Raw genomic sequence first — 24,362 nt, forward strand, 5'->3', positions numbered from 1 at the left:
ACGAAACGCGCGTCTGGCGTTAATATAAAATTTCAAATCTGGTATCTATGATGAGTTTATTTATAAGTCTCTGCTTTTATTTTGCATAGCAATACATTCATAAATTAAAAATTGGAAAGAAAACAATCATTTGACAGAAAAATACCCATCATTAAATACTTTACGTTTGTGTTTATTGGTGGTGAATTTATAATTTTCGGAAATTTTATTTCATCAGGATTTTGTTTTGATAAAAGTTTTTTTTCAAAGTTTGACAAAATGATGCGATTTTGAAAATTGGATCCATTGATTTCCAATATAGTGCAAACTGTTTACACAACACAACAATACCAATTTGACAACAATATCGGTCTGCATTCACACAAATGTCGGATTAAATGTCCAAGAATCCAAAGCCAAACCACTTGAGGTAAACACTATGACAATTTATTTCAACTAAGTTTTTATCGACGGAGGACATTTCAGTGCATTGACAGGAGATTTTAGCAAAAACAATAATACGGACATTTTGCGCCAAAGTATAACCCATTTTAGCGCAAGATTTTAAACCCGTTAACGAAAAATGAAATTATTAATGCCTATTTTAGCGACTGAAACTATAAACTATAAATGTCATTTGAATCATTAAGCATGCGCACGATTCAAAATTACTACAATAAACTTCTTAAAATTATAACTCAAAAGTTTCAAGTCTGTTCTAGTCTGGAATTCTTTTCATAGAAAACGTCTGAAAATGGCTCTTGATATACCCCTTGTGCAAAACTGTTCATAAAATTGGAGTAGGAAATGTTCATTTTCTTTGTTTTGTCTAGCTCAAAGTGCACATTCATCTACACTCCTAGTTTTTGATAAATGTTGGCATACGAGACAGTAATAGGGACACATAATGACGTTGCTAACGTAAAACTAGGAGACAACTGCACTGTATGTTAAGCTTGGCCTTCGTAAAACATAAGACGTAGATTTTACAGTCCCAAATTGAGTTACCTAGCGACGCGTAGTGGAGCAAAGTAAACGGATATTTGTGACAGTTAAATCAAGTTTTACGAAGGTCAAGCTCAAAATTCAAGACAGTTATCTCCATTGTAATGCCACATTTTATAATAAGACAATAACAATCAAAACCAAGGAGTAAACAAAGACTCGCAAAATCAAAAGACATTGACATCAACAGTTATAAATTATAAATAAGAAACAAAACGAGCCCCTTTGATAAATTGTTTGGCTTGAATAAAGGCAACAGTAGTATACCGGTGTTCAAACGTCATCAATCGATTGAGAGACAACAAATCCGGGTTACCAACTTTAAAATGCAATAAATGCAAAAATCCTCAAAGCTGTTAGGAATACGACAGTTTATATCCATTCGTTTAATGTATTTGAGCTCTTGATTTTGCCATTTGATTTGGGACTTTCCTTTTTTAATTTTCCGCAGAGTTCAGTAATTTTGTGTGTTTACTTTTTTTGCATCTTTTTTTGTGTCGTTGTTTTCCTCTTAATTTTGATGCGTTTCCCTTAGTTTTAGTTTGTAACCTGGATTTTGTTTTTCTCAATCTATTTATTAGTTTCGAAGAGCGGTATACAACTGTTGCCTTTCTTTACCATCTAAACAATGTGACATGATATGTATACGCTGGATGTCAAACATAAATACAAGACGTATTAATACTTTTAGCACTCTTCAGAATGGTATCAATTTTGACCAAACAAAATAATTTTGAGGCCCAAAATGTGACTTTGTCGCTTGTTTTTTTTTGTTGAAAAATAACATAACCCAAAAATTCGGAATTCAAAGCGGTGGCTTTCTTAGTTTCGGACTGGTAGAACGTGGAATCTAACCCTTTTATTTATTTGTCAACGTCCAATAAAAATTATCGTTACAATTGATTTGAATTATAATGTGGGTTTTTTTTTCGCGACGTCAAACTGTGACATATCTGGAAAAAATGCAACTGTCAATTAACAGTCAGTCAATCAGTCACTATTATTTCTTGTGCACAACTATGTGCATGCATTGATATTAATTTTTCTCGCGGAAGGACACGGCAGTAAGGTAAATTTTAGAGCTTGATATTTGACTTTGAAGAATTGTCATCATTAAGGTATTTGTTTTACCTTTAATCATTTCCTTTTCTGTCTCTCTTTTAAGTGACCTTCCCATGATTATAAACTTTGAAATCTCCAAATACTACCCCAGGCAATAGCTTAGCTGTAAATGGTAAAATCTTTCGAAATTTTGGTCATCATTGCTCTTCAACTTTGTACTTGTTTTTTGCCATTTTGCCTTTTTCAATTCAAACGTCACTGACGATTTATCTGTAAACCAAATGCGCGTCTGGTGTACAAAATTTCAATACTGAGATAAATGGTAGCAATACACAGTTAAGAAAAAAATTAAAATGACACTCATAATCTTTTACCACCCTCTTTTTTTTGCTTTTAAAAAAATAACACTTAATGTTTGTGATATACATGTGCGTATATATGAAAACATCATCTTCCATTGACTTGATTTACAAAATCTAAAATTGTGAAATATAATCTTATTTTGATGAAACCATGACAACAATATGCATTTATTTGATAGCAAATATTGCAAAAAAAAATGGGATTGAAAATGAAACAAAAGTCCCAAAAATATGTTCGATCCTTTAATTATCTAGAGTGATACCTTTTCTGGAACCATAGACATTTATCTATCAAGATAAAAAAAATCATATGCATTTCTGCTCATTTTTCCATACATTTGAATTGAAAAGGTCAAGGAACAAATCCTTGTTGAAAAACATACACCTATGGGCGGTACGGATGTAAACAAATACGGTCTATCAAACAGAATAATAGCATATAAAGCTTGCATTAACAATCTTGTTGTTCATATAAACCCATTTAGAAGGCTATATTATTCTTCATCTATCTAAATAATCAATTTTATTGTACACAAACTTAAAAAAAAAAACAAAAAAACATCATCATGGCCAAAATGAGAAACTAACTGTCTAACGGTGTATTGCTACCTATGGTCACACCAAACATAAATTTTCATATGAATGGTTTCGATTTAGAGCATGTTTTATGTGTCTATATCACCTCTCTCATGAGTTCAAACTGCTTCCAAAACGAGTGTTATAATAATTGAAGACATTCAGGAAGCAAATATGAAGATACAAAAGATAAACTGAATGCATACAGATTATAAAGCCAAATGTGTGTTGAAATTTATATAGCGATTTGCTTAATACATCCAGTTTGCAGAAACTGGCAATTGCTATAGTATTAGGTTTTTGTATGGTAAACACGGAAAAAAAATTATTTATTAACAAATAAATAAAATGCATTTACAAGAATATTAATTTATTTTACATATTTTCAAAGAAGGTGTTTTAACACAATCATTATCTTATTGTCCTCACAATCTATGAATTCAAGACTGTTTTAAACATGAACTTTGCGGCATAAACTGTTTATGTATAACTATTAGATTAATAATGATGAACACTTATAATAATAAGGTCAATGTATGCCATGACTTATATATATTTAAGGCTCAAATAATACAAAGTAATATTGTAATATTTTATTCAATACAATAGTAGACTGGTGTGACTGCAGTTTCTTCAAACTTATGTCTGTATGATAACTGAGATATTTGAAGAAGAAAAAAAGTTTATTTTCTTTTAGAATTTTTCCTTGTTAGTGTGAATTCTAATAACTGACAAAATATTTAAATTATTTCTCTGTTGTTTGGCAGTATTCCCAGTTTCGGGCTACATTTGAATGTTGAAGAATAAGGATTGTCATAAGTGTACTTATTCGGATGTGCACATCTTACATATTTCTTTATCAATTTAGAACGACGACCTAAACTGTAACAATCGTACCAAACACAAATTTGAGTACCCTGAATCCAAAATGGCGCATCAGTGGGAATCGATAGCATCCACTGTATTCTACAGTTGCTGTCAGTGGTGATTGAATAGTTTGAAGTGAACAAATTAAGCTTCGTACAAAGTGTTATCTGTCTCTCATAGGCACATTTTCCGTTCTTATTAGATTCACTATTTCGCAATCTGAAACACAGTTCCACGTTTTCAAACCATTTTTCGTTTCCAAAAGAAATCAATCCCATTGATTTTGAATAAACTTTATTTGATTTTTTCAGTCCTGTTCTGGATGTTATTGATATGGTCCTGTTATAAACATTTGAACAGGAGTAATATATTCCATCTGGTCGATATGTTCTGTATGAAAGATAATTTTTTGAACATAATTTCATTTGTTTAAACCAGTCTGGAGTAGGCGACATCATTCTACTTATTTCCATAATTTCGCTATGTGTAGGTATTGGTTTTTGCAGCAATAACCTCAATTTGTTTTCAAAAAGTAACATAGAATGCATTGTCATGTAGTTTTCCTTTTTGTTTTTTATAAAACTCACATGGATATCTTTCAACAGTTCATGTATATATGCTTTGTCAGTATAAATCTATAAAAAAAAATTGTGTTATAATATATAAGATTTGATTACTCATTGTAGCTAATTTTTTCACTTGCAAACACTGTGTAAAAACATTATAAACTAATAAAATGTTTAATCACAATATTTAAATTGACATTTTCATATAACAAATTTCCAACACATCGTGATTCATATTCATTTTTATAACAATAAACGGTAAACTGTACGTTGTAGTTACTGTGATCACCTTCGGTGAACTGACAACTCAAAAAAATATAATTACATCGGGAGCTCATGTTCAAACCACCTTCAAAAGATTTAACATCTAAATCCAAAATAACAATAACCTGTCTTACAACTGCTATTACCAGTAAACATTCAAACACAGAAACTCCTGATGAAAAGAAATATGCACATAAGCAAAGAAGCATATATTTTTTTTAATAAAAATAATTTTGTTTTGTTCAATCAGTAAAGACAATTAAATAGTGAACTAATAATTCGTTGTTAGCAGCCTGTAGTTTAGTTCAATTATGTAAAAATAGGCAAATAAACATCGCTAATGAATTATTAACTTGCAAAAGAAGTATACATTAGAATCCGTATTAATGTGACCGTCAATGTAACTTTAAGGTAGAGATGTGTTACGCATAAACTATGCGTGTTTAGCTATTAAAAGGACAAGATGGTCAACATTTAAAGTGAAACAAGGAAAAACCACTTGGTTGACTGATTCGATCAACAAAAACAAGGTAAAAACAGCCATCTAAATATTATTTGACCTACAGTATAAAATCAAACAGACCTAGAATAATCCAAAAGCATATGTTCGTAATCTATCTATATCTGTTTTAATGTGAATATCGGGTTATATAACCGTCGGAAATCTTTGGAGGTCAACTCGATGGTTAATTTGATGGCGTTTCGACTAGAATACACATTAAATACTAATACATATTATTGAGTCCATGTATTGTTAACTTTTTTGTTCAGACTTTCTAAATTTGGATACAAGTTTGTGTATGTTATAAATAAAATAACAGAAGTTCAATCAATCGGTGAACAAGAATTTGACAGCTAATGCCCCTTTGACTTATTTATATCAAGACAAATATTTCGTATGCCAATAAGAAATTATCTTCTATTTTCAAGTAACCACACCTGGACGGCTCTTTTCATTGACTGTCTTTTGTTGTCGTTCACAATTAAGTCAGATATTTCTCTCATGCCTCCTCCATACAACCAAGGGTTATCAAGAACTGTTGGTATCCAAGTTGAAATCCCCCCAGCCGCCAACAAATTTGTTTTTCCTCCATAGTATCTGAAAAACAAACATTCATTATATGTACTTTTCTTGTTTTTACAAGTTCTCACATAACTTTATGTTTTAAATAAAAATACTTTTCATCTTATTCGTTATCATGCTATCATTAAATACAAATCAATAATGTTTTGATTTAATGTCAATTTGTTATAACAGAAGAAAGAAAATCAAATTTAAAACAACAATAAAATTTATAACATCAATAAAATCAATGCATTATTGTCGAATAAAGATATAAAATATAGATTTTTTTTTTTAATTGAATAGGTCATTCATCGTTATTATCAAATGAATCAGCAAACTGAGGTATACGCTACATGCATACTTTCTATTACTAAAGACTGCTTTTGTTCCATTTTATTCCCAACTAGAAGTATGAACTAAAGGAAGAAAGTGCATTGACACATATTCCAATTATTTGATTAAGATCCATCAATCTAATTAAAATATTGATCTCTGATTACGTTATACTCATAATGTAGTATAACGTAATCAGAGATCAATATTTTAATTAGATTGTCATATGTTGAATAACGTAATCAGAGATCAATATTTTAATTAGATTGAAGATCCATGAACATAATAAAAAAAAATCATAAAAATAGTTTACGTCGATAGGGCGGTAATTCCTTGATATACGATAAGACCCAAGATAGAACGTTCAAGATCAGCATATGGTCCTCAGTGTAATTTGCAAATGAGTTCATCAGAGATTGAAAATAAAATGCCTACCACTCATAAACCCTTATTAATACAACTCCTTAAAATACGATAAGACCTAAACTAGACATTTCAATATCAGCATATGGTACCGTCATCAATGTAATTTTCAAATGAGTTCATCAGAGATTAAATAAAATACCTACCCCTCATAAACCCTTATCAATATAAAAAACATTAAGCATTTAAACAGTAGCAACCATCATAATACGTTTCCCTGATTTGGGCTTTAAAGTCATTAAACAGTACAGTGGCTGACATAGGGGATTTCAAGGGTTGGACGTAACCCCGATTCAGGATTAGTAAAATAATAATGATGTGTATCTTTTGACTATACTATAGCTATAGGGCAAAGCTTGATTCACTGACAGAACAACGCAAAGCAGAGAGAACAAAGTAATTATAAATCAAAGATATGAAGGAAACCACCAAAATAATGTTGCTTCCTTATTATTTTATTTCAAATTTTTATTTCAAGTGAGCCACGTTATAAGATGATCTTTTAATTAAACGACCTCTGTCTGTTGTGAATATGAAGTCCGGGTTTTTCGAAGAACACTCATTTGAAAAACCTAATGTCCTACCCGGAATGAAAAATTGACGAGAAAATGTTTTCTGAATATGATATCAAGGAATTGTATATTTAAAAGGAATGGAAACGCGGCCGACTTCAAAGAAAATATTATGATGCATCTCTTGCTTTGACCGGGTGTTAATTACACCCCATCGCTCTAACTGGCTCATTACTTATCTGGTAGAAGTTATCGAACGTGGTCATTTAATCTGACACTAGTTATCTAACTTGACAATGATATTTTTTTCTTCTTAGGCATGTTTCTGTAATAAAAAATAATGACTAAAACATCATTCTAAGGGGCATTCTGTTTCAATTTGCTTGGCGTAAAATAAATCATATTATTGTTATTTTTGAAGATAATTCGAAATACACATTCTATTGTAGAGTAACGGTACTTACATTGTGTAGTACGAACGTGGTAAAGTAGCTAAGTGATAAATCATGAAACGAAAAATAAATTAATCCAAGAAAAAAAAATATAACAATACAACCACATGCAAAGTTAGTAATAAAAAACTTATTATTCAATTTTTTTTTTATCGTATTATTTCATGAAGGTATGTCATAATCAGATGATATCGGACATTTTACGAGTGTTAAAAAGTTTTCATGCAAAATAAAGAACATTTTAAAAATGTAACTAAATGACTGTTAAAGAAAGAAGTTAATAAATTATTATGAAGGAAGGAAAATTTTAACAACTGCAGTATATTATCTAGATAAAAGAACTCAGATTACAGGTGTTATAATAAACAACGGCATGCAGGATGTTCCAATTTGCAGGTATAATATATCATGTATCAATGATAAGCTAATTTGTTTCTGGTCTTACATGCTTTTAAGATGTTAAAAATTAATAATGTCGAGCTCACCTGTTAATTAATGCTAAATTATGCAGAGATGCAATAAATTTTCTAATTAGAAAAAAGACTAAGCTTTTAAATTATATGTCAATGTCACATCTATTTCAAGTAGTTATTTAACTTATACCAAAATACAAAGTGTCGATGTATTTGTTGACGCACAACTTCAAATTTTCAACATGTTTCGAAATAAAATCATATATATTGTACCAATTACATTTAGCATTCGTAATTTAGATCAAACTGTAGAAAAATATTCCTTCTTTAAAATGATATCTCATTTTCTCACTTTTTTCTTTCTACTTTCCAATATAATAAAGAAATCGTAGTGCACTCCCAGATTGATAGACATATTTTGACAGAATATTGAAACTCAAAACTGAAATTTCGAAAAATCGTAGAAAATTCTTAAAAGTTACAAGAAACTTCAAAAAGAGCCTAAGCGATAGAATAAGGTTTCAGCTTCATAATGATATCAACTGTTTTGTTTTGCACTTCGCAGTTTTCAAGTTTTTAGAAAAAAATCAAAACACAGTATTTTTTGTTTAGTAATCCGGATGAAACTCCCTCAATTTTCAAGACCGAGGTCTATTCTAATGAGAATTTACTCAATACAATATTACAAACGTATGTTTGATGAGGCATTAAAATGATACCTAACGCCTTACTTTTTGCTAGGAATAAAAGTTTATTCTTGATTTCGGGTTTCTCTCTCATTTATATCGTCTCAAGCAAGATGACCCCGTGAATTAAAAGACCGATTTATATGACAGGAAATGGAACTCCGTCATGATTTTTTATATTATTCATCATACTTCCGCCTGAGCCAGACATGGTTTATAACTCTGCGGGTGCGCTGTTGGTATCCCGATTGATCTCGAGCCGCGTTTCCATTCCTTTTAAATATACAATTCCTTGATGATATAGACTCTTTGACAATCTTCACTAGGATTTGACAACCAATAGATTTTGACCCATTGAGTGAAAAATTACTTGGGAAATTTGTGGTGTTGTGCTTTGTTAAATTTTTGTATATTTTTCTTTCGATTTTGCTGGTATGGTATGTCTATGAACTCTTTTAAACGTCGACAAAAGTTTGAATCTTTTCTCCTATACATTTCTAAGAATATGATTGGTTGAAGCGTCAACATGGAGACCGAGTATATTCCATATTAGGTAGGGAGGCGGGGCTTATTTCAATACACGGTTACTAATGGAGTTACGATTTTGGCCCTATTTGATTTTTTAGATGTATTGAAAGTTCTGTTCAATATTGTTATATCAAGGTTGTTAATACTAAATTGTTATTGTTGACATTAGTTTATTTTTTGCAGACCAATGGAAGTAGTTTCTTAAAATTGAACACTTGAACACTTAATTATAAAAATAAGAAAATGTGGTATAATTGCAAATGAGACAACTCTAGTCTACATCCAACCAAGGAATTGTATATTTAAAAGGAATGGAAACGCGGCTCGAGATCAATCGGGATACCCACAGCGCACCCGCAGAGCTATAAACCATGTCTGGCTCAGGCGGAAGTATGATGAATAATATAAAAAAATCATGACGGAGTTCCATTTCCTGTCATATAAATCGGTCTTTTAATTCACGGGGTCATCTTGCTTGAGACGATATAAATGAGAGAGAAACCAGAAATCAAGAATAAACTTTTATTCCTAGCAAAAGGTAAGGCCTTAGGCATCATTTTTATACCTCATCAAACATACGTTTGTAATATTGTATTGAGTAAATTCTCATTAGAATAGACCTCGGTCTTGAAAATAGAGGGAGTTTCATCCGGATTACAAAACAAAAAATACTGTGTTGTGATTTTTTTCTAAAAACTTGAAAACCACGAAGTGCAAAACAAAACAGTTGATATCATTATGAAGCTGAAACCTTATTCTATCGCTTACGCTCTTTTTGAAGTTTCTTGTAACTTTTAAGAATTTTCTGCGATTTTTCGAAATTTCAGTTTTGAGTTTCAATATTCTGTCAAAATATGTCTATCAATCTGGGAGTGCACTACGATTTCTTTATTATATTGGAAAGTAGAAAGAAAAAAGTGAGAAAATGAGATATCATTTTAAAGAAGGAATATTTTCCTACAGTTTGGTCTAAATTACGAATGCTAAATGTAATTGGTACAATATATATGATTTTATTTCGAAACATGTTGAAAATTTAAAGTTGTGTGTCAACAAATACATCGACACTTTGTATTTTGGTATAAGTTAAATAACTACTTGAAATAGATGCGACATTGTCATATTATTTAAAAGCTTAGTCTTTTTTCTATCGCATAGTGTTGGTTTTATGAAAATGGTGATAAAAACGAATTAGCTATGATTTTTCAAAATCCCATGTTTATAGTTCACATTGACGCCATTTTGTTAAGTCAAGTTCGACACCGACGAAGTTGGAAATAACAGACAAGAAATATATACAAAGACTTACGATTGGGATTGATTGTGCCTTTTTATATACATGTACGATGTTATACATTTATTTTTTTGTAAATACTTTTTTTTATACTAAATCGTTGTTTGGTAATGCAGTTTGCCATTATTAAGCGTTGCCGCAAATTACCATACGCAACAGCAAAACTGTTCCTTCCTTTTTTCTCGAAGAGCAGTAGTCTATAGGTCGCAAAAGTATTCCTTTGGTGTTAAAATACATAAAATGCGAATGTGGGAAAGTTTTAACTGTTTCTAATTAGAAAATGTATTGCATCTCTGCATAATTTAGCATTAATTAACAGGTGAGCTCGGCGTTATTAATTTTTAACATCTTCATCATAAGTATGAAAGACACAAATTAGCTTATCATTAATACATGAAATATTATACCTGCAAATTGGAACATCCCGCATGCCATTGTTTATTATAACACCTGTAATCTAAGTTCTTTTATCTAGATAATATACTGCAGTTGTTTACTTTTTTCTTCCCTTCATAATGATTTATTAACTTCTTTCTTTATCAGTCATATTTCACAATTGAAAAGTCATTTAACTACATTTTTAAAATTTCCTTTATTTTGCATGAAAACTATTTTAAACTCGTAAAATGTCCGATATCATCTGATTGTGACATACCTTCATGAAATATCAAGATAAAAAAATTAAAAAAAAATAGAATAAAAAGCTTTTTTATAAGTAACTTTGCATGTGGTTGTATTGTTATATTTTTTCTTGGATTAATTTATCTTTGGTTTCATGATTTATCACCTACGTTCGTCACAGTACTGCACAACGCAACTTGCACAATGTAAGTACCATTACTCTACAATAAAATAGGTATTTCGAATTATCTTCTAAAAAGCCCAATTATGATTTATTTTACACCAAGCAAATTGAAAAAGAATGCCCCTCAGAAGGATTTTAGTTTATTATTTTTTTATTACGGAAACATGCCTAAGAAGAAAAGAAAATCATTGTCAAGTTAGATAACTAGTGTCAGATTAAATGACCACGTTCGATAACTTCTACCAGATAAGTAATGAGCCAGTTAGAGCGATGGGGTGTAATCAACACCCGGTCAAAGCAAGAGATGCATCATAATATTTTCTTTGAAGTCGGCCGCGTTTCCATTCCTTTTAAATATACAATTCCTTGATCCAACAAATAAAGATAGTCGGTAAGATAAAGTTGTTACATAGTGTGCTAGTGATCTAATACGGTATATACGGGGTCAAATGTTGAACTTTATGATTGAGTTAGAACGAAAGGAATTTATTAGAAAAAAGTCATTCCAATCTATTTTATAAAACTTACTTGTCAATTTCATGTTTCTCAAATTTGGCTCACAATTCTTATAATTGATTATTAACCTACCAAAACTAAAATTGAGAAAGGAAATGGGGAATGTGTCAAAGCGACAACAAACCGACCATAGAGCAGCCGAAGGCCACCAATGGGTCTTCAATGTAGCGAGAATTCCCGCACCCGTAGGTGTCCTTCAGCTGGCCCCTAAAAATATGTATACTAGACTAGTACAGTGATAATGGACGTCATACTAAACTCCGAATTATACACAAGAAACTAAAATTAAAAATCATACAAGACTGACAAAGGCCAGAGGCTCCTGACTTGGGACAGGCGCAAAATTGCGGAGGGGTTAAACATGTTTATGAGATCTCAACCCTCCCCCTATACCTCTAGCCAATGTAGAAAATAAACACATAACAATACGCACATTAAAATTCAGTTCAAGAGAAGTCCGAGTCCGATGTCAAAAGATGTAACAAAAGAAAATAAATAAAATGACAATAATACATAAATAACAAGAGACTACTAGCAGTTAACTGACATGCCAGCTCCAGATCTCAATTCAACTGATTGAAAGATTATGTCTTCATCATATGAATATCAGGCACAATCCCTCCCGTTAGGGGTTTAGTATCATACTATCATAAAATATATGAAAAAAATATAACCCGTGTCATGCCAATAACTGTTTTTTTTTAAATAAATGTGTTTGGTTCCGATGCAAAGACCCTATAAGTGAATCAATATTAAAGTCAAAATATGCAACCTTTAATGACCTGACAACAGTATCGTAACTACATCCCTTCTTAATAAGTCTGTTTAAAGGTTTTGTAAGCTTTTGAGGTAAATACTGACATTTTTGTGCTTTGTAAAGAATATTACCATAAAAGATTGGATGTGAAATACCTGAACGTATAAGATGTCTGCATGTTGAGTTATATTTACGAATTATTTCCTTATACTGGTGATAAAATTTAGTAAATGTTTTGACCAGTTTGTGATATCGAAAACACTGGTGTAATAATTTTTCAGTAATACATAAATTTCTCTCGCTAAAATCTAATACGTTGTTACATACACAAGCGAATCGTTCAAGTTGAGATATATAAACACCATAAGATGGTGACAAGGGTACGTCACCATCTAAAAATGGATAATTAACGATATGAAATGAAAAATCGTCTCTTTTATCATAATTTTTTGTATTAAGCTTCCCGTTAATGATATAGATATCAAGATCGAGGAAAGGGCAGTGGTCATTGTTAGTATTAGCTTTATTTAAGGTAAGTTCAACAGGATAAATTTCTTTGTATACATACTGAAGTCGTCATTATTGAGAGCCAATATATCATCCAAATATCTAAAAGTATTGTTAAATTTTTGTATCAAATGTTGTTTCGATGGGTCTTGGTCAATTTTAGTCATGAATTGTAACTCATAACAATACAAAAACAGATCCGCAATAAGTGGTGCACAGTTAGTCCCCATTGGAATTCCAATAACTTGACGATATACGGAATCTCCAAAGCGAACAAAAATGTTATCAAGTAAAAATTCAAGCGCATATATAGTATCAAAGCATGTTAATAAGGGATGTGAATTTTTTCTTAATAAGAATATGAGGCAAAGTGGTATAAAGGGTAGAAAAATCAAAACTTTGAACAGATTCAAAATCACCAATATATGCATGCAATTTATCAAGTACTTCCAAAATTACATAAAGTCTAAAACAAACAATGGACTCAATAATATGTATCATCATTTCATATGTATTTCAGCTTAAACCTCCGTCATATTACCCGATATAAACAATAATATGGATGGATAACGAACACATGCAAATGGTCTGTTTGATTTCATATTATAGGTTCAAAATATGTTTCACATGTTTTAATCATCGTTTTTGTCTGTATAAGTATATTTTTGTGCATGTTACACTTACTATTGCTCTTTCGAGAATCAAAACTTACCTCACGTGATTTCTGGTAGAGTTTGTAAACTTGGTATCGATTTTCTTTGTACTAATTGTAGATTTTCCTCCGATTTTAAGTATCTTCTTAAATAAAGACTTTGCTTCTAGTGTAATCCTCTTTTCAGTTTTTTTCTCAAAGTAACTTGCATCGGTTGCTAGGAGCAATCTCAGTATACCGCCAAATCTGCCATGATTGAAATAATGAGTTCCAAAAGTATCTATGAATTTCATATATTTCTTGATTGATTTGTCGTTTAATGTTTCTGGTAGTAATCTGTCAATATACATTTTAGCAACTCGACCAAATTCAAGTCCCCATTCCGGTATCATGTTGATTTTATACCCAGCTGTCTGTGACGTTAAATCTTCAACATATTTTGAAGCCTTTTGAAAATATTGTTGCATTTTTGTGTAAGTCACACTTGACGAAAACAGACCTTTAAAGAGTCCTACATCGACTCTCGCTGACATTGACTTTTTAAAGCTATGACTGTTCTTGTGGATCTCAACGTATGTATCCAGTAAGCCATTTGGTATATTTACTATGTTCCAAATCTGGTCTGGTATATTGTATGTTTTCTGAAAACAAAATTAATTTACAAGGTTAAGGATCATGTTCAAAATTATTTTTTTATATTATTTATCTCGAGTATATCTCATGATATTTTTTTCAAGCGCTGCTACATTCTTAAGTCATTATGATTACATTATCTCTTCTAAGTTTGTATTAAGATTAGGATGTTTAAGTATATTAGCATTTAGCATCACTGAAGAGATATTATTTGCCAAAATGTGCACCTAGTGCAGCATATTTTGTACCGTTAATATTCATATTGTCATGAAGAGTTAATACATTGAGGCAATTTTTCGCTGGTAAATTAAGAAATAGTTTGATTGCTTTAAGAAAACAAATTATCTTAGTATCTGTAGTTGTCAAATGGCTATTAGATTAGGTTTGACGTCTTTTCGAAGCTTTGTCATAATTTGTGATACATAACAACATTGGTGAGGTAAGTATGCAATATAGGGATATAATTCGTTCCTATTACTAAGCTTGTTTCATTTTTTCTCAAAAACAAAATCATATATCACCAAACAAACAATTTAAGGTTGTATAATTCCGTGCATGTACAATATGCAAGTTTTGTAAGTTTTTTATTACTGAAAAATGTATAATAATGATTGCAACAGATATGTTGACACACTGATTTTTCGATCATATTTTTAAATTGTAATATTTTTTCAATAAGATGTAGTTGAACTGTTGTGTAGAAGATACATTTATAAAAGAAGATAAAAAAAAAGCCAAGTTATTTAATTTCACTTTCAGATATATTGATGATGTCCTTTCCCTTAACAATGAGGATATACCTAAAATAACTATAGGCTATATTTTTTTCTTACTTTGAACGAAAAAAATATTTAATATCTCTACCTGTGTAACGTTTACATTCTGACATCAAACGCGCGATTCGACATCAGAGTTAATGTTCATCTAACCAGTACTCCAAATCGTTCAATCCTTTATGGTGGATTTAACATACATAAATAGATACAAATATAAAAAGGCAATGAATGAGGTTGTTAAATTTGATATATGTTTTTTTGTACTTTTTTGATGAATATTTGTTTTAATTGTGATTAAGATTATAACACAATGTTACTGCTGTACCCTTAATTTTGATATTTTTAATACATTATGTCTGTTTGTTCTGTTCACGCATCGTTGTCAAGATAATAGAATTAAATGCGACTCTCGTACAAGTGAGAGGTCTAGCTCTATATAACCAGGTTCAATCCACAATTTTCACATAAAAAAATGCCTGTACCAAGTCAGGAATATGACAGTTGGTGTCCTTTCGTTTGATGTGTTTGAGCTTTTGAATTTGCCAATTGATTAGCTACTTTCCGTTTTTGAATTTTCCTTGTAGTTCAGTATTTTTGTGATTTTACTTTATCTTTGTAACTGCCAACCGACATATTAAAGATGTATTTGGAAAATCACAAAAAGGTACTTTTATTTGTAAGAGCATATGTCCGAACAGACGAAACATGGATAGTTTACCGGATGAATATATCCTACAGTTTATATTTTACTTATTTCTTTCACAATTTACAGAAAGCTCTCATTCAAATAGAAATTAATTGTGTGACGGTTTCTATGAAATTTCATTGGACGCAATATCCTAATGTTAATGACATATCATTCTTCATTGTTTAATTACAGAACATTTCTGTACAACGTGGCATTTGATTCTTTGATATATATATTTTTTAAAAGATGTATTTCCTTCCATGGTTAAAAAAAGGATAACAACTAACTAATTTTTCGAAATCGGCGAAATGTTTTATTGTCAAAATATTTTATTAACTTTAAAATGCTTTTTTAGTTTGGGCTTGATCCAATATATACACACTGGGGATCACAGTATATAAGATATTTTTTCTCGATATGTATTTGTCCCATCTTATATACAACAATTAGCTTATTTGTAAGAACAGTTATGAAATACATCAAAAGTTAAGTAGGTCACAATTTTATTAAACAGCTGAATTGTACTCTTAACTCAACCACAAGAACTATGATATATTTCAGTTTAGGAAATAAACAAACATATAATACACATTTTAAAAATAATAAAACTAAATATTCTGCCATGATATATACCGGAATGATAAATTTATCAGTAACAAAAGAAAAATTATATTCTAGAAAGGAAAGTTGATATGCACTACCATTTTGTTTCAAAGGAATAAACATAGGGCTGTGCGGCATATTTTCAACATTTATATGTCCCGAACTTTTTAGTGTTAAAACTTATACTACTAATATTCTATTCTACCCCTGCCTTTACTTTTTGCCTGTTTCAGAATTCATTTGTCACCGCAATAGTATGTTTTTATACTGGTAACAATCAAAAGTTATGTCTCTATGAGATTAAACATAGAGATCATATCTGGGAACCAGTATGTCAATTAATCAAATTATCTATGAATATTATATAATACTTGGGAGTTTATTTCCTAAGAACGTTAAAATATTCATCATATCGAGAAAACTTTAAAAAGAAACTTCACTATTTTATTCGCGTCTTAGGAGAACATGGCAATTTTAATCGGTTTAATTTTGACTGTGCTTTGTAGATTTCGGTTATACGTCCATCCATTGTTTGTGGTGTATGGTACCCAACGTCAAAATCCGGAACCGAAATGCTAGACAGTTGGCAGTACAAAGTCTCAAAAGTTATAATAATCTCTAAAATGAACATTCCAAAATGCTCTGTGTTATCAGAGTTAAGTTGGGAATCTTTAACAAATTATATGGACCGTCAAAGGATCGCATATTTTGCCTGGTTAGACTCTCTATATGGTACAAGATATTGCTAAACGATTTTTGCCTAACTTACGTCATCAAAAAATGAGTATTTTAATCATATAAATGGCATATTCCAGTCAACTGGACTAGATCATATATACATGGAAACGTTAATATAAAAACATTTAATAAGTTTTTTGTTATTGGTGCTTGTAATTATAAACTGAAGTCCGAAATTCTAGAAAAGTCAAGCCTCGGTGATGGCCGTTCATTTTATGTCACACAAGCACAATTATCGTATTTATCAAATGAAGAGGATTTCTGGGCCATTCGTCTTAAATTTCTGTCTAGAACAAATTGTCTTCCATTGAATGCTGTTTTATTCCGCATGAAATTGAAAAGTTTTATTTATTTATTGTTAGATTGCCAGGCATAAATTGATATTCGAGAACGTTTCCTTTCTTATTTGCACGATTTCCTTTTTAATGCCGGAACTGGCGTGTTTTTCTCATAGTTGCCTCGCTTAAACAAACTTCAATTTATTATCGGCGACACAGTTTTTTTTTTGTTCGGTTATGATATCGGAAAAAAGGTTGATGAAATGCGTAAGCAATATCTGACCTCAGTCATTAAAGCTCAGTCATTAAAGGTAATATCTTTGGTTAGCTTGCTTGTTAGCTCAACCGTGAAGTCATTGTTAGGTTAGGTAAACTACCCTAAGAATAGACTTGTCCGACAGAAAACCAATCGATCTGTCCGTTGGACTATGCTACTTCGAAAGGAGGGTAGTATACATGACATAATAATGACTTCACAGTTCAGCGAACAAGCAAGCTAAACAAAGATATTACCTTTCGCTACAAACTCTATGGAATCCGCTGTAATATATATGGTATGATTGCTAATGAGACAAATATCCTCAAGAGTTCAAACGATGTGGATGTTAACAATTATAGACGAACGCCCGGCCTTCAACTATGAGAAAAATCCTGCATAGTTGGCTTTAACAAAAAGTGAAACAATTCAAACGAGAAAAGTCACGCCCTTAATTGCAAATGAAAACAATTCATTTGTATTGCTTATAGTATCTGGTAAACATAAACATAAAAAAATAATATCGATCATGAATATGGGGTCTCATTGTTGTCTCATTGGCATTCATACCACATCTTCCTATATCTATCTATATCAGATGAGCCCTACCAGACTGACATCTAATAATCAGGATTTTATATTTTATCAAATATAGTTGACCTATTGCTTATAGTATATGATAAATATTAACCATGAAACCTTAATATTGACCAATTAACCATGAAAAGGAAGTCAAGGTAATATGAAATCTGCCAGACAGACATGTACAACTTACGATCATTCCTTACACCAAATGCAGTTGATATATGACTTATGAACAATTAACGCACGGGAACTATGACTAGCAAGATGCTATTTTCGTCATTCCCATTTAATAGGAACATGCAATTATATGTTCATTATAGAATCAAATGGCAGAGACCAAAACCAGATAGACCACATAATTGTAAATGGAAGATGGAGAAAGTCTCTGATGGATGTGTGTGTCAAAAGGGGAGCAGATTGTGGAAGTGACCATCATCTTCTACTTGGAAAGATGAAAATTAAACTGAGAAAGGTAGTCAGACCACAAAATAACAGAAAAGCATATAACATCCACCACCTTAAAGACAACCAGATAAGACACACATTTTACATCAGCATAAGAAACCAATACCAAACATTACAAAATATCAGTGAAAACAACGACAACATTGGTCCTGATCTAAATGAACATTGGAATAAAGTAAAAACTATGTGATACAGCTGCTAATGTACTAGGACTTAGAGACAGGACAAGGAAAAGGTGGATTTCAGATTCAACCTGGAATGTTATAGAAAAGAGAAGATCTGCAAAAAGTAAGTGCAATCAGACAAGATCAGAAAGGTTGAAAGTAAAGCTACAAATAGAATACTAAGAGCTTAATAAAGAAGTTAAGAACAAAGAAAATGAAGACAAACTGCAATATATTGAAGGATTGGCCAATGAAACAGAAGAGGCGTGCAAACATGGAGAACTAAGCACTGTATACAAGATCCCTAAACAGCTATGTGGGAAAAGTCACAACAATGGCACACCAATTTTAAGCAAGAATGGAGAGGTATTAACATCGGAGTCACAGAAACTTGAGAGATGGGCAGAGCACTTTCGGGAAGTTTTAAACAGAGAACCACCAGACAAACCAGCCCAATTTGATAACACCGAAGCGAAAATGAAAATAGACATATCAGAAGAAAAATTGTACTTGGTGAAATTAAGAAAGCATTATGCAAACTCAAAAATGGTTAATCAGCTGGAGTAGACAACCGTGCCCGGAAATTTAGAAATGATCCATGTAAACTTGTCGCTCCTTTAAATAAACTTATTCTAAAAGGTTATATATTTGTTCTTTTTGTTCATTGTTTATTGATTAAATGAATATATCACAAATTGAAAAAAAAACATCATGAGCATGGGAAGGGGAGTACAATGGTTGAATCTTATCTTCGAAGAGGCTTTTATCTATCATAAGATTACGGTAACATAATCTGTATTTTCTTGATAGTATGCTATATGTAATATGAAACGATTTACTTTAATTTTAATGTTATCGGAATTAGTGGACCAATGCATCAATATATTCTAAAAAAAAAGTCCTGTTTTTTTACATTTATTACGAATATAATTATGACGTATTATTTACAAATAATATTCCACTATGTTATTGTTGATCATAGGCTCGATAACTTTTGAGTTTGTTGTCAAAGTAAACATGATCGTGTCATTGATAAACAATAAAAACAGAGCAAATGGAGTATGTAACAAAAGTAAAATAACAAAAATGCTGAACTCCGAGGAAAAATCAAAACGGAAAGTCCCTTATCAAATGACAAAATCAAAAGCTCAACCACAACAAACGAATAGATAACAACTGTCATATTCCTGACTTGGTACAGCAATTTTCTTATGAAGAGAATGGTGGATTGTTTTAAAGCTAGCTAAACCTCTCATTTGTATGAAACTCGCATAAAGTTCCATTACATTAAAAATATGTGTAAAAAAAAACAAAAAGAAATAATAGGTAAATAGCAGTCTACATTATGATATATTCTTAATCACAATAAAATCCAACAAATATGTCGACAAAGAAAAATAAAAAAGCATATAGACAAAGTGCATTAGCAAAACGACAATGACACTCTGACGGGATGTTTAAGTACCGAGCCACTTCTAGAGAATATTATCAAAATCCAGAAAAAGTAATAATTTACAAAAACAAATGAAAGAACACTATAACACGTAATAAAGATGATAATGTTTTAGTCAATAGAGTCATGATTTTTTCCCCGTGCTTTCTAATTTGTTATTAAAATTTTCCTTTACTGCTGTTAAATGATTTGTTGTATTTGACTTGATTTTTCAAGACTCAGTTATCACTATCTACCTTCAAGTGTGCGTTTGTTTACATTATTTCATAACGGGTCTTCACTTGCAACTGCCCTGTGCGGTGTCCGACGTTCTAATGAGTAGTTTCGTAATTATGGTCGCTCGAACAGGAACAAATCTGAACACGTTTGAAAGTACTGGATACAAGTTGGAAGATACCAAGCAACATAATTCATCAAGTTGCATGTCTTGAGAATACCGCCATTTGTTTTTATTCGTGCATTAGATATGCTGTGTTCATTAGAGTAGACAATTTTCAGGCACAGTTATATATCGTAAACTCCGTTTGTAGATAAATATATAAACAAACCAAAAATATATAAACACACAAATGAGATTAATTTGATACACTTCTACAGCTACTTACCCCGTTTAGTTCCTTTCTCTTCTGATGGTTGCATGTGAAATCAATGACTGGATACCTAAATCCGTCATTTCCTGACACGTCTAGCGGTAGTAAGTCAAGTTTTGTTATGTCTACTCCGTCCCGTAGACGATTAAGAAATGGGGGGACGTTTGTGCATGGTATTGATCTCAAGACGCAGGGAGAAAGTAAAGAGAAGAAAACCAAAAGTACTTGCAAGAGTTCCATCCTTGCCTACGAAGTGAAATATTTTCGAGCTTCAGCTGTTGTATCGAAATGAAACTTGAGTATAACTATCGGGTTTTATTTCAGTGTATACACGCGATTTTAATATTTGATGATAAAAATAGAGTAAATTACGAATTATCCTGAAGAATACAAGTTATTTACTGTAAATTCGATGTATGCAAAAATCTAGTTATTTTTTTCTTTCTTTTTGAATTTTTACAGGGACATTGGCTACAAATTACGCTAACAAAACAACAATCTATGATTTTGTTTTGTTTTCAACTATTTACATATATAAACCGTAATTGCACAATAACATTTCGCTTTTAGCAGTTAGTTTTGGTTAAAACAAGTTAAAAACAAATGGTGATGTGTGACTGGCTTTTAAATCTATATTCATGCAAACATCAATTAAACTGTAAACTTTGATAGGCTACGCATGGACTAATCATGTTAAGATATTTAAAAGTAAAGAATTTTAACATTGAAACTGACACATGGCAGCCAATGAGAAGATCACTTTCGTTGACTTATTCGGACGATTGCACGTGCATGTGTATTTATTCTTATATTAATGTTTTTATTATTGGCTAGAGGTATAGAGTGAGAGTTGAAATCTCACAATTTTTTTTTAGTTTTTAGTTCATTTATGTGTTTTGGAGTTTAGTATGGCCTCCATTATCACTGAACTAGTACACATTGTTGATAGGGCTGAAGCACGCCTTCATCTGTACGATTTTCTCACTATGTTAAACACCCATGTGTGGACTTCGGTTTTTTTGTTTGTTTGCTTTTTTTCTTGGTTTTTTTTTTTTTTTGTCGGGTTGTTGTCTCTTTGATATATTCCCCATTTCCATTCTCAAGTTTACTGTATGTTTTGCTGTATATTTATCTAAACAAATAATTGGTGATTTCCTCATATATAAATGCAACAGTAGTACTGCTACACCATATACAATACTAGTAATCAAGGCTAGGAACGAAAATTGGCCATATACCATGTTGTGCAACACAGCTTGTGCGGATGATGTAACTTTAAACACGACAGATCCAAATGAAGCACTCATACTATTAAACATGGCATGTGTACACAGTTGTAATGATAATTACCAATTACAACCCAAAAAAGCGTTGTCGTTGAGATTGAAAACAAAAATTTTAAAAATACATAAATGTGTAGAGCTAAAATTGAAGACAAGATGCTACCAGTAGTAGAAAAAGCAACACATCTTATATTCAAAGATCTAAGTCCAAAAAGGAAACTTTAAATTATACCATCAATGAGAACATAAAAAAAAGCAAGGAGAACATCACATAGTCTTATGGTTGCAGGTTTTCATGAAAAATCCAAGCACTTGAATTCATATTATGAAAACCTATGTTCTTGTGAGTTGTCATTTTAATGTTATATTTCACATGGCTATAAAAGATGGAGGTTTGGCATGCCACAAACCTAGGTTCAACCCACCATTTTTTCCTTTAAAAATGTCCTGTACCAAGTCAGGAATATGGCCATTGTTATATTATAGTTCGTTTCTGTGTGTGTTACATTTTAACGCTGCGTCGTTTGTTTTCTCTTATTTTTGAGTGTAAATTCACATTGCGATAAGACGTGTCACGGTACTTGTCTATCCCAAATTCATGTATTTGGTTTTGATGTTATATTTGTTATTCTCGTGGGATTTTGTCTGATGCTTGGTCCGTTTCTGTATGTGTTACATTGTAGTGTTGTGTCGTTGTTCTCCTCTTATATTTAATGCGTTTCCCTCAGTTTTAGTTTGTTACCCCGATTTTGTTTTTTGTCCATGGATTTATGAGTTTGAACAGCGGTATACTACTGTTGCCTTTATTTCTTATCAAATAAACTCATAATAGATACCAGGACTAAATTTTATATATACGCCAGACGCGCGATTCCATATTACTTTATGGACTGGATACCAACCAAATTAAATATTGATAAATTAGAAATGTTTTTTAAAAAAAGCTGCTCAATCAAATATTGTCCTACGGCAAAAAGTTCCTGATGTTGTACGATACATTATCTTCGGAAAGATACCAATTGAAGGACAAATACATATGAAAATCCTAAGCTACTTCTATAGTAAATGTTAACTATCAGAGGAACCCACTGAAAAACAAATAGCCAGAAGACAATTAGCTGTCAAAACCAAAATAATCACAGTTGGTTCATTGAAGTAGTGTGACGAAATATTTGTTACTATTACTTCACTTTCAGAAGGATCAATTGTAATGATACAAATTAAAGTTGAGTATTGTCAACACTAATTTAATAATTTTCTAATACATTATCTATATCATTGCAAAATTAATTCAAATGAATAATTAACTGCTTCTTTGTAGAACAAATATTTGATGAGGTATCAAATTAACATCACAAGCAAGTCAAAATTTATTATATAACTTTTGAAAATTATTGTAATAGATAAATAATTAACATGTTATAGAGAAAACACACAAAAATCAAACCAATTGATCAATTTTGCACTTTAAAGGGGCACTAGCTACGAGATATATAAAAAATCTAAAGTATGATTTTGTTTATCAATCATTTATATAATGAAAGTGAAATAGTGAAATAATATAATTCACTTTTAGCAGCTAAAATGGTTCAATTCTATCAAATTAAGCTGATAAAAATTGATAATGACTTATTCACTTGCAAGGGAATAATTCAACCTCATTAAACCTGTATTCATGTGAACTCAAATTTAACCCCATAGAAAGAGATAGAATAACGCATGCGTTGTCCGTGTACGTAAAGGAAAAGAATGTCAACATTGAAAGTGAAACAAAGTTATATAATTTGATTGACTGATTCGATCCACAAAATATCATTCTTATTTAGGAAAAAACGACGATAAACATAATTTTTTAATCTATAATACAAAATTTAGTAGACCTATAAAAATCCAACTGCACGAGTTGCTTAATCTATTTATATCTATGTTTATGTTCACATCGCTCATATGATCATAGAAGGTCAACTCGAAATTTAATTAGATGGCGTCATTGCTAAAATTCACACGAAACGAAGCTAAATCTTATTGAGACCATGGTCTGTAAATTGTTTACTTTATACTTTTGATAGTTTGGAAATGTTTTACACTGTTATAAATAAAATATTAAAATTTGAGTCAAATTGGTGAACATGAATTTGACAGCTAGTGTCCCTTTAATATAATAGTTTGTTTTGTATTTGTTTCTTCTTTTTTCTATTATCTTTTAGTATTGTTTGATTGGCTAA

At 31.1% G+C, this 24,362-nt stretch overlaps 1 protein-coding gene across 1 annotated transcript; it reads right to left on the reverse strand.

The window, feature by feature from the left end:
- Positions 1 to 3,564: 3,564 nt before the first annotated feature.
- LOC139520798 (perivitellin-2 67 kDa subunit-like) lies at positions 3,565 to 21,106 on the reverse strand. Its single transcript, XM_071313749.1, has 4 exons — positions 20,870 to 21,106; positions 13,686 to 14,266; positions 5,621 to 5,780; positions 3,565 to 4,486 (listed from the first exon to the last, which is right to left on the reverse strand). Exons 1-4 carry the CDS (start codon positions 21,092 to 21,094, stop codon positions 3,725 to 3,727), a joined length of 1,728 nt encoding a protein of 575 aa, XP_071169850.1. The 5' UTR covers positions 21,095 to 21,106; the 3' UTR covers positions 3,565 to 3,724.
- Between the last annotated feature and the right edge of the window lie 3,256 nt (positions 21,107 to 24,362).

Source organism: Mytilus edulis, chromosome 4 (assembly GCF_963676685.1).
Source record: "Mytilus edulis chromosome 4, xbMytEdul2.2, whole genome shotgun sequence".
Lineage (NCBI taxonomy): Eukaryota > Metazoa > Mollusca > Bivalvia > Mytilida > Mytilidae > Mytilus > Mytilus edulis.

Excerpts from the sequence above, each read along its gene's own strand:
- LOC139520798 (XM_071313749.1), bottom strand. The coding sequence starts at position 21,094 with ATGGAACTCTTGCAAGTACTTTTGGTTTTCTTCTCTTTACTTTCTCCC. Across the intron at positions 14,267-20,869 it reads AGAGAAAGGAACTAAACGGG|AAAACATACAATATACCAGA; the intron begins GTAAGTAGCTGT and ends TTTTGTTTTCAG. Across the intron at positions 4,487-5,620 it reads CAATGAAAAGAGCCGTCCAG|ATTTATACTGACAAAGCATA; the intron begins GTGTGGTTACTT and ends TTTTTTTTATAG.